The 14,485-nt window shown below is 38.6% G+C and overlaps 1 protein-coding gene across 1 annotated transcript; it reads right to left on the reverse strand.

Moving 5' to 3' along the window:
* Positions 1-2,522: 2,522 nt before the first annotated feature.
* Positions 2,523-3,917, reverse strand: LOC113006601 (C-C motif chemokine 3-like). Its single transcript, XM_026142667.1, has 3 exons — positions 3,436-3,917; positions 2,933-3,044; positions 2,523-2,814 (listed from the first exon to the last, which is right to left on the reverse strand). The coding sequence occupies exons 1-3, from the start codon at positions 3,506-3,508 to the stop codon at positions 2,703-2,705; spliced, it is 297 nt and encodes a 98-aa protein (XP_025998452.1). The 5' UTR covers positions 3,509-3,917; the 3' UTR covers positions 2,523-2,702.
* Positions 3,918-14,485: the final 10,568 nt, after the last annotated feature.

Consider the following 14,485-nt stretch of genomic DNA (forward strand, 5'->3'; position numbering starts at 1 on the left):
TGCTGCTCACTGGATATTTTTGGATTATTATCCATAAATCATAGAAATGGTTGTGTGGGAAAATCCCAGTAGATCAGAAGCTTCTGAAATACTCACGCCAGCTGAGAAACTGCAATGTTGCATTCGTTTACTTAAATCACCTTTCTTCCCTATTCTGAATTTCAGCAAGTTGCCTTGATCATGTCTACATGTCTAAATGCATCGACTTTCTGCTAAGTGACTGGCTGATTACAAAACCAATTGGAAAAAGTTGGGACACTGAAATGCAAGTGAAAACAAAATATAATAGTCATATTAAGTCATATTAAAAACAAACAGTGGGAGGAGCATTATTTAACTACATAGGGCAACTGGCAACAGGTCAGTAACATGACTGGGTATAAAATGAGCATCTTAGAAAGGCAGAGTTTCTGAGAAGTAAAGATGGGATGAAATTTGATGAATTTCTCAAAATAAAATTGCAAAGAGTAAATATCTTCAAAGATTTGGAGGATCTGGTGAAATCTCCGTGTGCAAAGAACAAGATCAAAAATCAATACTGAATGACCGTGAACTTCACGTGGTGCTGCATTAAACACAGACATGATTCTGTCATGGAAATCAGTGCATGGGCTCTCTGTCTGTGAACACAGTTCACTGTGCCATCCACAAGTGGAGGTTATTTATCTAAATTTCAGGAGCGAGACCACACCTCGTACACTCTTCTTCCAGTTCTCTGTCTATATATGCTTCCTGCACTACAACCCATTGTTCTCATTTGCGTCTCCCAGGCACACCTCCTCCTTTTAATGCATTTCCTTCTCATTAGTACGTGGGGATCCACCTGCCAGTCCCCTCTGAGGCCTTCCCCAGACCACAGCATCAGTTCACTGATGTTACAGGTTGTTGTGGAAATAAGGGGATGCTGCACAGACATGACCCAGGCCCAACTTTTTGACATGTGTTGTTGCCATCAAGGTACAAAATAAACCACTTTCTCAGTTTATAACAATATGATTATAATTATTATCCATCCATTCATTCATTCATTCATTCATTCTCTGCCGCTTATCCTTTTCAGGGTTTTCATTAAAACTTTAGAGAGCCTCCGAGGTTTTCTGCAATTGGAGGTTATAGATTTGCAGTTTGGGATAGCGAGCAGGTAAATAATTAAAGTGCGCCATGCTGATAAATATCAGCCATTTTTCTGTGCTGTAACTTTGCATTTTCCTGATGTCTGGTACTTTAACTCTAATTTCACTTGTGTAAAATTCACCACTGGTGATTGCAGAACTTGAGGCTGTCTACTTCTTGCCCTACTTTCTACAGGTAGGTCAAGCTGACAGACCTGCTTCATGCAAATTTGACAGGGCATCTCCATAACTCCCTCCTTGGCCCCTTGAATGAGGATTTTATTACCATGACAAAAGCCATGTGAGGCGTGGTTTAAATATAGCACTGATTAACAAAGCTGTTCAGCCATTTATCCCCTAATACGCTGAGCTCTTGTGCTGCCGATTCATTAGTTTGGTGTTTTGAAAACCATCATCGCAATTGCAAAGAAGGAGCACTCGAGCTGGCCCGCGTCCCTTCTGTTTTTCCCTTATTAATATGTAAAATTATTCAGCAAGGTCCTTCAAAATCTAATCACGCCATCTCTCCTGACGGGTCACCTGTGGCGTCAATAAGGCACGCGTTGTGAGCTTTTATGGAGCAATCAGATCGTACGCTCAGAAGGCTGCGCGCACTCGTGAAGAAACATTAGGGCATGGAAATAAAAATCTGGGTCTGAAACTATTTAAGGAAAATCTGGCCGGTGATGTCACTGCGCTGATGTCATCTGAGGCGTCATTCTGGGGCAAAGGGAGAATTTCAGGTCATCTTGTTTTGAAAAATTACAGAGATTTGACAGAAAAGTAAGACCGTTTTGCTTTAGTTTGTAGCTGCCCAGTGTTGTTGTTGTTATTGTTTTTTTTAAAATGTCTTCTTATTGAATCGTCTTTCATTTCAGTGTTATTTAACGATAGAAACCTCTGCAGAAGCTTGTAGCTGATGCAATCCTCATAACCCAGATGAGATTAAACAATTCGTTGTTTGCCACAGTTCATTTAGAGAAGGAGAAATTCAGCAGCGGTTATGAAAGGTTTTTAGCCTTGCCAAAGAAATAAAATAGAGAATAGAGCGACATCTGCTGGCCACAGAGATACATCACAGCCAGAAATAATATCTTATTACAAGATTAAAAGAAAGGGTTAAAAGAAAGTTTGTAAAAATAGCAATGACAATAATAATTCCGAAGTAATGTAATTGACTTTTTTTTACTGTGTGCATTTAGTTTTATTCTTTGTGGTTCTTTTTTCTTTTCTTTTCCTTTTTAAAATTTCCTGTGGCTTCATCAACCAGAAACCACATCACACTTTGATGCTTCACTTTTACTGGAGGCAATGCAGTGTGTATTAACCCAGCGAATGCAGGATTTCATTCTTTTAGATCAAAGTTCGGATTTCACAATGAAAGCAAACAAAAACAAGCTTTAGAATACATTTCATTTTATTTTTTTATTTTTTTATTTTGCATTTTCAGTATATGTTTTGCTGTACAATAGCTTATACACAGACAAATAAAAGAAAATCAATCTGAAGATTTGATGGTTTGAAAATAGATTCATACACCAAGAGATCTGCTTGGTTATACTGTTATTAAAATGTTCATTTCACACTCGGTTATGCTGATCTTGGGGTGGTGGCATTCTTCGACTGGATGGATTCAATGATTTTCTTTACCCACTGCATGGTTGGATCAGCACAGAGTTGTTTATCACCCACCGTCTTTAAGCTAAAACAGAGACAAAAAATTAATGATACTGACAACTTGTATATATTTTTTTTAAATATATCTGTAAGCATACTAGATATATACTAGTCTGCTTATTTTGAACTCTGGAGTCACTTACAGCACGCCTTCCATTGCACACCGTTTGTCTGTGTATTCGAAGCTCGTCACTCTGTTGGCTGGAAAACGTTTGTGGAGGAACTGAAAACAGCATTTTTCCGGACCGAATGTGCCTGAAAACATTATAGAGATATAAAGAACTATTAAAAGAAATCCAAGTGGAAAATTATGTCACTATATCACCGTAAAATTGTTTTTACAGTTGGCTGTTTTGTGTGTCTGTGAACTTTTCAAAATCACAGGACTATGATTGTTGCAGTAATGTTGTGTTAAGAGGCCTCAGTTCAGTTTGTCTGTATTTTTAAGAATAACAATGTCTTTCATTTTAGCTTTTGTTCATCTAAGACTTCTTTTTTAAATCGGTTCCTTTTTTGGCCTTTCAGCAAACACGATCACGCTTAATTAAAAAAAAGTTCAAATGACCAAATTTTGACTTTTGAAAGACAGAAAAGGAGGAGCAATTTGCCCTTTACGAGAAAAATAAGGAGCATGCAGTCATCTTACTGTCAGACGTAACGAGAGACGACAAAAGAACGATGCAGGCCATCAGAATGACGGGGTTCTTCATCATCATCATCTTCTTCTTTGGTGTTGTTGTCCTGCTTGTCTCTGTTTTTCTCTTCAGTCTGCTTGCTCACCTGCACAGCTCGGTGTCTGTCTTCTTTCACACAGCCCCTCTCCCTTTTATTAAGCTGATATCATATGCATGTGTACGCGTGTGCACATACGTGCATGCGTCTCTGTGCAGAACATGTACAAGGTAGCAGAACAAGTTCCATTACAAAAATATATGAGTTGCAACTCATGCAACATGCAAACAAAGTGCGGTTATGTGGTCAGCAGGGGAAAGAAGAATCGGGGGAGGAGGGCAAATGATGCTGTGGTTGAAACCTGTTTCTCTGAAATTGAAAACACAACTTCTCCACCTGAGTCACCTAATGTTGCTGTATGTGTGAGCGTATCTGTACTTGAGCATATGCATAATTGTGCATTCTGCAGATGCATTGCGGTTTTAAGCTTGTCTCATTGTTACAAGATAAGATAAGATGAGTTAAAATAAAATAAGATAAAATTACACATATTTGGGTATAAATGTGTCAGGAAAAATGTCTTAAATAAGTTGTTTCCCGGCCTGATCAAATTTATAGTGTATTTTTTAAGAGTGGCTCTCTTTCAAACGAAAAAAAAAAAATCAGGTTTTGCAACCACAACCTGTCTGCCAGCGGCTTTGTAGATTTTCTGACCGTAGTTACATCTATTAGAAAGCCTTTTTCTGGCTTATTCACAGCATTTATGACTAAACTGATGCTAATGCAAACTCTTGCTTTGAAATCCAAACACCGGCAGCACTTTATAATAATGCCACACTATTGAGCATTACTACAGTATTAGTAAGTGGTTAATTCATCATTTATAAAGCATTACTCCACTTTCTCATGCGATTTATAAATATAGATATATTATTATGACTATGATTATGACTAAGATTGTGATTATTACTAGCAGTGATGTAGTAATAGTGATAGCTGTACATGGTGTAACCCTTACAAATGGATAAACATATCTGTATTCATAACTGGCACACTAAGGAGAAGTAATTAAGCACTTACTAACACCTTACTAATATCTTACTAATACTTAATAGTGTGACATTATTATAAAGCAGCATCGGATATAAACACTGTTAGGGTGGAGATGAGTGCTGTGGGATTGAAAGGTATGCACAAGAATGGGTTTGTGATTCTAAAATGTTCCGGATTTTGTACTCGTATCCTGTTCTTAGAAGTTGTTAATGTGTTTTAAAGGTTTTTCAGAGATAACAGGAAACGATGGGATACATATGTTGTAGTTCCTGGTCCCCACTTTACTAACCTTTAAACCACAGGAAGTCCACTGCTCTCTACTGAGATAGCAGCACAGTTTAGGCAATAAATAGCCACCGAAACTCCAAAGTAGGTCAATATCAAACAGCTGCTATGACACACGAGACAAGATCATAATGGAGGTGGTTTTAATGTGTGAAGGAAATTTTAATATCAGGCCAGCATCAGCAAATCACATCTCTGCCAAGTCATATTACTAATTGTTTGATTTTTATCTCAATATTTGGTGATCACATGCTGATGTTATCGGTGTGTCTGAGCTGTTTGCACAATAAAAATGTGGTTTGGGGTTTGTATTTGTACAATATGTTTAGATACTTTGTTTCTTTCAGTATGTATAGATAAAGATAAAATATCGAGAGGGAAAATCTGAATATATTTATTATAATTTTAATGAGTTGGGGATGGAAACAAATTTTAAAAAAAGAAAAAAGAAAACCCCCCATGAGGCTGACTTCAGCAGAACTGCACCCTACACTAGCTCGAACTGAAACCTGTGGTTTGAAACAGGCAAGAGTGCATTTTAATATAAATGCATACATGTGCATGTGTGAAACCCAGTAGAGTAACACATCTGCTTCGACAATAGAATTTCACTTATTTGTAACCACCATGGGGGAAATTTTACTGTCATGTATCTAGTCACTGGATCAAAGTTAGAAGGCCTCAAGAGGGTTTGTTGTAGATGTACATATAAAGCTTGTGACCAGTAAAAACATAAGACATAAATATAAAATGGCTTTAGATGATGTCCTGTTGTTGTAGACGAAATACAGTCATAAACATTTCAGACTTTTAATTTCAGTCTTTGATGACTCAGGAACGGTTCAAAGTCTAGTTTCTATTTTTTTGGTGACGGTGCAGAAAGGTTTTGTTCCTCAGGAAAGAACTGAAAACCTGCACAAGACATGACATGACATGATATTCGAGACCAGCGAGGTTTTAACGGAAAGTCTGAAGCAGAAAGCCCGCTTGCAGATTGGATTGAAGAGGCGGGACTTGCCAGCACCACAGGTAATGAACACCACAGGTTGTGCTATCTTAACCTCGGAGTTTTCCCCTATGATTTGGTGACAGGAAAAGTCCCCATGTTCAAAGTTCACCTGAGAACAGATTTAAGTGATTTAGCCGATTCAAAGTTAAAGTGTGTGACATGATGTAACGTAACGCCATTAACGTATTACCTCGTTAGGCATCTTTTAAGTTCTGTATGATAAATTTAAAGCAAACTCAGGTTGTGTCTTATTCTGATGTTTGCAAAAGTCACCTTTTTTCTGTATCTAGCATTGAAATTTCAGCTAGATTACCTAAAAACTACCATATTTCATGAACATGATGGTACTATAAACAAATAGATTTTATGAATTTTGATAGAGTGCTAGATTGCTTTTATTTTAAAACTGAAAAAAGGTGTCAGTCTTGCAAGATGAATCCACTCTCTAGGGGATAAACAAAGAAAAGAAGAGGTTTAATGGAAGCGTCGCAAAGAATAATGCATGGATACTTATAGGAAAAGAAGAGGAATGACTGATTACAACCCAGACATGAAAAAAGATGCTAAATGGGTAAAAGCAGAGTGAAGCAAAGCCAGTGGTTTTCTGCTGAGAAAGAAGAATATAGTAAATGACAAACACAGGGACAGATGCAGGAAATCACAACATGAGTAAGGTGCTGAGTCGCCATATTTCAAAATTTTGACACCGATGTCAAACATCCTGCTCTGAATTATCTGTGGGTTCTCAGTTGGCCTGAGATACAAATTATTTTCAGAGAAGCAAACCACCAAACGACACACACCAAATTCAGTTTTTACCACTACATTGCTGTATTATACACCGACACAGTCAAACACCAGCGACACACCAGGACTTAAAAACAATCCAGGACTCCTTTGGCTTCCTGGAACATGAATTAATTTTGTTCCAAACTGGAACATGAATTTATTTTTTTATCCAAACGAAAGCGATTGATTAAAAAAAATTATCTGTATTAAAAAATGTAATTAAAAAAAAACAACAAAAAAAAAACAGATGAATGTGTAGTTTCATTGTTGGGGTTTTTACCTCACATTACAACTTGGCTTCAGGCAACTGCTGTTGTGATTTGACGTTATATAAATAAAACTGGATTGAATTAAATATATAAACGCCTATCTTAAAAATAAGATGTGTTGCTGACCATTAGGTGGCAGTGGGGATATGTAGAGAGGTGTTTTTTCTTTGCTCTTTTACATTTTTACGCAGCTCACAGTGCTGTCCAAAAGTCCGGATCCACCCCTCATTTCTTTATACTTTTCTTCCAAGAAGCCAAACTTTCTATTGCTCAAGTGCTCTTGGGCAACAGTTCTTCAGGTTTTCTGAAGGCCTTTCAAAGTTTGTCTTTGGACATTGGCTAATTTTTCACTCATTTCCAGTCCAGTCCCTCCAACTAAAGACTGACCTGTAAATCATTCAAACGTCAAAACGGCAACAAACTGAAGGGATCAACCGATGTTGTGTCTGCACATAACAGATAACTTATCAAAGAACCAATTTTACATTGTATTTGTTAGTAGTAGCAAAATATAAAGAAACAAGTCTTGATAAATAATTATCACTCAGGTAAGGAAATCCCTGAAATTTGATTATGTTCATCTGGATGTCGTGTTTTAAGTGGGAGAAACATTTTGGCACTAACCCGACTTCTTCACTGTTAGCTGACTCCACGTTTCCCCAACCTTATAAAAGGCACAATGACTGAAACTAGCACTACTGACTAACAATGGTATTTATCTTAAAAATAAATACAAGACCGTATTTACTTTTAAGGGTATTTTGTATAATTTCATTTTTTTTCTATTTTAAAAGGTACTTTAAGAAATGTTTAGTGCAGTAAAAAAAAAAGTTCTGTTATTTACATTATTAAAACTCATTTTAATATACTTGTCATAATTTGACGTAGTGTTATTATTTTTAGTACAATATATTTTTCTATGTGGATCTAGTATATTTGTAGAATTCATTTAGTTGTTTAGTAAAACAAACAATGACAATTTAAAAAATAGTGTTTTTTTAAACAGAAAATAAATGTATTCAGAAAAGTTGTACATTTATTCAAATTGTTATGTCTATAAACAGTTATAACCTGTTACTGTAATGCAATACAATAATATAATACAAATAAAAGTTTGAAAAATAAAATAATGAAAATTTAATGAAAATGAGAACTTATTTGACCCTGAAGAAGAGGTCAGAGGTGCAAAGTAATATATCTAGATATTTTAAATCTTTACGCCGTACTTTCGATGTAAGTTATAAGCAATGACAACCAATAAGTCATTAAGCTGGTTTTAATGACCTCAATGGATGTAATCCAAATTTAATGGATTGTTAACATGACCTCATTCTACACCTCTGCAAAAGTTTTATAAGAATTAACTCAAGATTTTTTGTGAGCTATTGTGTTTACAAATAGAAAGAATGACACACATGAGCCCAGTCAAGAAGAGAAAATCTTACATGGATCTAATGAGGGCTGGCTCAAGACGTGTGCACAGTACTGTACATTTTTGTTTCTACATTTGTATTTTTATTGTAATTGGAAGAAGCAGATCTAACAGGTACGATGGAGCTTCTGTCAGTACTTAATGTGACTGGTCTGCTAAAAGTTCAGTCATTCAAAATAAATGGTAAATGGCCTGTATTTGTATAGCTTTACTAGTCCAAAGCGCTTTACACATCCAGTCATCCACCCATTCACACACACATTCATACACTGGTGATGGCAAGCTACATTGTAGCCACAGCCACCCTGGGGCGCACCGACAGAGGCGAGGCTGCCGGACACTGGCACCACCGGGCCCTGACCACCACCATGCTGTAATTTTATTACAAATTACTGTATGATTGCCCAGTGCACATCCTGTCTCTCTGTTAAGGAAGAAAACATTTAAGAATCAGCATACACCCTCTCCTCTCTGCACATCCTCTCCTCTCGTCACGGTGATCTTTGACCGCTTCAGATAACGGATGCTCATTCATCAAAGGATACGGCGTTCCCTCAGCGTAGTGGTGCTCCACGACAACGAGTCTGCCTACAGGAAGAAAAAGAAATCCCACTCTGCTTTACACTCAGACATCAAACCCACCATGAGACAATTAAAGGATAAATCAGAACTACAGTGGAGCGGCGGGGACGACTGGTGGGAAGTGACTCTGAGGTAAATTTAGGCCTAAGCAGTGCCAGGAGACACCTCCGTGGGTCTAAAGATGGCAAGAATTTTATTTTTATCGCATTACTTAACATGTAAAAACAGTCGGCCAATGCGACTTCTCACACAGTAAGTTATGATTAGAATAACTGCCTGTAAAAGTAGCTGAATCAGAAACATCTGTAGGGAGCTGTGTATATCTGCCTTTAGATGATGTGTTTGAGTTTGTGGAAATACTGAAACATTACTGTGGCACAATGCATTAAATCTTGTCTGAACGTGAGAAGTGACTGCAATACTGATGTTTAGCTGCGGTCCACGCCTGAATAAATAAGACCTGCTGTCAGCAGTTGAGTCAGTCTGGTGCCTGCTGTCTCTGAAAAACATAACGTTCCCTGATATCATATCAGAGGATTCCTCATTCTGACATCTCTTATGTAACTCTGACCAAACCTTTGTTTCCACAGACAGTTTGGGTGGACACGCATCTGAAACAAGATCTCCATACAGAGAGACAGATTTAGCCACATCAATGAATTTATTACATACTTGCCATCATATTTAGCTCGTATTTGGACGCCAGAGGCATTATGATTATTAATGTCAAAGCTAAAAATGGTTTGTCCTGCTTCGCGTCAGATCAAGAAGACTCTAGTCGCACCTTGCCATTTCTATCTAAGATTCTCACAGAGAAACTTCCTGGAAGGGAATTGTTTGGGGCTGGAAATCCTGGGAAAGTTAAAAGAATGTGAAACTGATAACTAACTGATACCTGTGCCCAAGGACACTTCAACATACAGACCAGAGGAGCCCTGCTGTTTGTCCACCGGAACACAAGGGCCAAAGGATTCTGAGGTCAAAGGTCAGACTTGTTCGTGAAGAGATTTTTTGGGAAAAAAAGGCATGCGTGTGGTTGTTTTCACAGGATGTCCACCCCGTCCTTGGCTTCAGTTTTAAGCCAGGGGGGAGTTCAAGGAATGGTCACCAGGATTTGGGATTATACTCTACACATACTCACACACATAGAGTCATATATGCATACATGCATGCATATAACACTGAGGCTGCGTCCACACTACCCCGGATAAATTTGAAAACGGCGTTTTCGTCTGAAAACGCTCCGCGTCCACACTAGTGTTTTCAGTCGTTTTCACAGGGTTGTACGTCCACATTGAAACGGCTGAAATCGCTTACGTTCCAGTACTGCGCATGCGTGAAACGCAAGACGATTTGACCTGCCTCATTTCTGTCTGTCGTTTGTTTACTTTCTCTTTAAAACGTTGTGGCAAAATGTCGAGGAAAAGCACTGAGTTTTTTAAATGGACTAATAATGAGGTGGAGTTGTTGCTGCGAGTAACACAAAAGTACAAAGTTGCAAAAGCGAGTGAGAATTAAAGAATTTGAAGAAAAGCTATCGGGAGCATGTACAGACTGATATTAATCTTTAATAGGGCTGTCAGAATTGAGAGCAAACAAAACAACTGCTGTGTGATGCCCACCACTATCTTAGTTTAATTGGTCAATTGACTGTATCACATGACTAAAATGTGTCATCGTTTTCGAAAAGGCTCTGGGTTCGCTGTCCACACTGCGACGCGAAAACCACGGTTTCAAATGTATCCGCTTTGGAGAGCGTTTTCAAAACGCTGCGTTTTACTTGACCGAAAACGCCGTCTCAGTGTGGACAGAAGGCCAAAACGGAGAGAAAAAGATGCGTATTCAAACGAAAATGTGGACATGGCCTAACACTCACACACCAACTGTCATGTGACGGACAAACATGACATCAAATCATTTAAAGTGTTGAGCATTGTCTGTATTTTTGATACTTCGCTTAAAGCCATTCAGAGACTTTGGTGCATCCTTATCTTTATGTTAGAGATAGGCACTGAATGCAGGCAGTACATATGTCTGACTCTGTGATCACTACTTTAAATTCACTACCTGACAGACACACGGCTTAAAGACAAGATTTCCTGTATTAATTAAATGAATTTAAATAAAATACTCTCAGCAATAACAAAAACGAAGTTGAACGGCTGTGTTCTGTTTTGCTGTCGTCCTTTGCTTCTCACACTTTGTGTCCATGGACACCGAACGCAATTAGCAGCCGGGTGTCACCACTCGGCCGACCCGGTGACTGCTACACCCTCTGCCACACTCACACTGCATGACTCACAAGTGGATGTGCCAACTAAAAAGGGTTGGAGAGATACAGTGGGAGATCCCTGGTGCGGTCCTTTTTATAGAAAGGTGACCTATCAAAGAATTGAAGGAAAAACCCGAAGCGCTGAACCCTAAGGGTGATTTGTTGGTTTGGTTCACTTACAGGGAAAGGTGATGAAAGATTTCTGTTTTGGTCTCTTCCAAGGCCTCCATCTGACCATATGGGAAACAATGACCGATGTGTTAGAGAGTGCTTCCCTCCAACAGAGTCTCAGACTCATTGTTGAGCAGCACCGACGCTTCCTGAGACACTTCAGTTTGTAAATTAGCATTGTTTGCCAGTGGAAACAGTGACACATCATGTCCCTGTCACAGCACTATAGTGACTCCTATTGGCTGGTCAAAGAGATGATGAATATAGCAGTGTGATATAGCAGTGTGAACTTTCCACAAGTTGCGTCCTCATGGTGAATCTCATGCTTGGCAGATGAAAAGAAGCAGCTACCATGAGTATGTGTCATACAGGCAGGACATGCCTGTTTCCAGGCCAGCTCAGATCAGGAGTGAGAGGATATGCAAACCTTCAGAAACGAGGAGCACTTGGCCTCTGACCTCAAGAGTCGTAGGTAGCGTTTTAAAATGAGATCATTCAGAGATGAACATGGAGAACACAGGCCATTTTATTAGGTACACCTTACCAGCACTGGTTTGGACCTCCTTTTGCATTCAGAGCTGTCTTAATTATTCACATACTGACATGATAGCATCACACAGTTGCTGCAGATTTGCTGCACATCCATGATGTAAATCTCCCGTTCCACCTCATCCCAAAGGTGTCATGTTCAAGAAACCAGCTTGAGATGATGTGATGCTGGAAGCAGCCATCAGAAGACAGGTATTCTGCCGCACAGTTAGGCCCAAATTGAGCCATGAAAATATCATTACATAAAACCATTACAGCGCTACCAATGGCCTGAACCATTGATAGACAGCAGTGTATATTTTCCTGACTTATGTTGTCCCTGTGTAGCCTCAGTTTCCTGTTCTTAGCTGACAGGAGTGGCACCTGGTGTAGTCTTTATGTTATGTTATGTTATCCTTTTGCATTATTTAATATTGTATCATCTTTATATTTATTTGATATACTTTGGTTGTATTCAGACTGTATGTGCATACTGTACATGATGCATTTAGTCCTCAGTATTTAACTTAACTTTAACTTTTAAAGTTTAACGTTTAAAGTTAAGTTAAAACTTTTTATTCTTGTATTCATGAGTCAAATTCTTTTAAAGACCATTAGATGTTGGTTAGTAGAGATCACATTAAGGCTGCAATTCTCACGTCACCATCCTCTGTGACATATGAGATAAAGAGCATCACCCCCACCCAACGCTCTTCCGGTTTGCTCGAGTGGATGAAATGAATCCTGATGTACGGCTTCCTCATGCGTACTTCTCCACCAGATAAACATGGGCATCAATCACGCGCATCCACTGTACTCAAACACAGGTGCATGTTCATACATCACCGCTGACAGATGCGCCATGTTTAGTAGAACAAGGGGAATCAGCTCAGAATACGCTGTTCTTTCCTGCTAAAAAGACAAACAATGAACCAAAAACAGAGACAAACACATTTCAGCATGTTTTTGCCATTCTTGGAATACTGGATTCCTTCTTCCTGCCTGTTTATGTCTATTTCTGGTTCACATCCATCAGCCAGTCGTAGAAGTCCACAATTTGCAGGAAAGAGAAAAATAGTGGACTTGAAATAGGCTACACAGAGTTATTTATGTTTCTGATCACAAATTTTTGCCTGTCATATGTTATGTGTTTTTCATGATCTAGGGGTGCTTCTCACACACTAAAAATATTCACTAAAAAGAGCATATGCAGTTTGATTTGCATTATTAAACATGAAACATCCCTCTGGGTTCTTAAAGGTGATAAAATGTAAAAAGTTAACGCTTACAAGACTAACCTACACACATAATGTTAATATGAAAACATATTACGGTGAAGGATCCACGTGTGTGTGTGTGTGTGTGAGCGCATGAGAAAGAAAGGGAGAGAGTGATGGAGGTCAAGGTGCAACAGACAGGAAATGGGGGACAAAAACAGAACTTCCTGTGTGCGAGAAAAGAGAGCTGCATCTTCACTTTATGTGGTATATGTATATGTGCGTGCGTGTGTGCGCATGTGTGTGTGTGTGGTATCTTTTAGGAGAAATTTAAGTCATAATACAGAGGAATGTTTTGGCTTCCTGTCAAACATAAACCGCATACATACATACATACACATGGAAGTCTCTAGATAATAGAGTAATGTCTGTGGTCCCATGCTTGGTTTCCTGTCACTTGGAGCTCGTCTCACGCTGTGGTCCACGTCAGATACACTTGCAAAGCAATCTGGAAATGTGCCCTCATGTGCCGCACAAAATCTTTTTAAGAATTTAGTCAGAGAAGACATTATAACCAGTTAAGCATGTGTTTGGTGTTACACAGAAGGGAAAACCTCCCTGAACTGAATCTGAGATAAGAACAAGCCCCTGGAGAAAAGAAAGACAGTTTCCATACTGTACAGTTTCTTCCACCCTATTTTTTATTGGCTGGGGGCTTAAAAAACATGCTTTTTGTACATTCATAGAATTCCTTGAATGCATTTCATAGATCAGCCTTTCAAGTTTCTGGAAAAACGTATGTGAAAAAGAAAGCAAACCCTCTTAAAGGTTATACTTATCAGGCCATATTATTTATTCAACAAATACTGACCCTATTAATGCTTTTTATTTTATTATTTTTATTATTTTTATTTTTTATTTTATTTTATCCTTTAGAAAAGGATAAAAATGCATCATCAGCAAGTGTGAGCACGTCGATTAAAGTAGAAGTTTTGACAGTTTGATGAACTGAAGCATTCAGGCGTGTGTTAAGTCAATGCCAAGGAGGATAGACATCAGCAATGATCTTACAAGAGCAAGTGTTCATCAATCTAGGAAGGGTTATAAGGCCATTTCCAAAGAATTTCAAACCTGTCATTCAACAGTGAGGAAGATTATTTACAAGTCGAGAATATTCAAGACAGATGCTAATAGTCCTAGGAGTGGATGCCCCACCCATTTCACCCCAAGACTGATTGTGCAAGACTCAAAGAAACTGCAAAAAAAACCAAGAGCTTCTTCCCAGACTCTACAGGCCTCGGTTAGCATGTTACCTGTTAAAGTTCATGACAGTACAATTAGAAACACACCAAATAAGTAGGACTTATTTGGAAGAGTTAGCAGGAGAACGCTTCTTCTCTCTAAAAACATTGTGGCA

The sequence above is a fragment of the Astatotilapia calliptera genome, chromosome 15 (assembly GCF_900246225.1).
Source record: "Astatotilapia calliptera chromosome 15, fAstCal1.2, whole genome shotgun sequence".
Lineage (NCBI taxonomy): Eukaryota > Metazoa > Chordata > Actinopteri > Cichliformes > Cichlidae > Astatotilapia > Astatotilapia calliptera.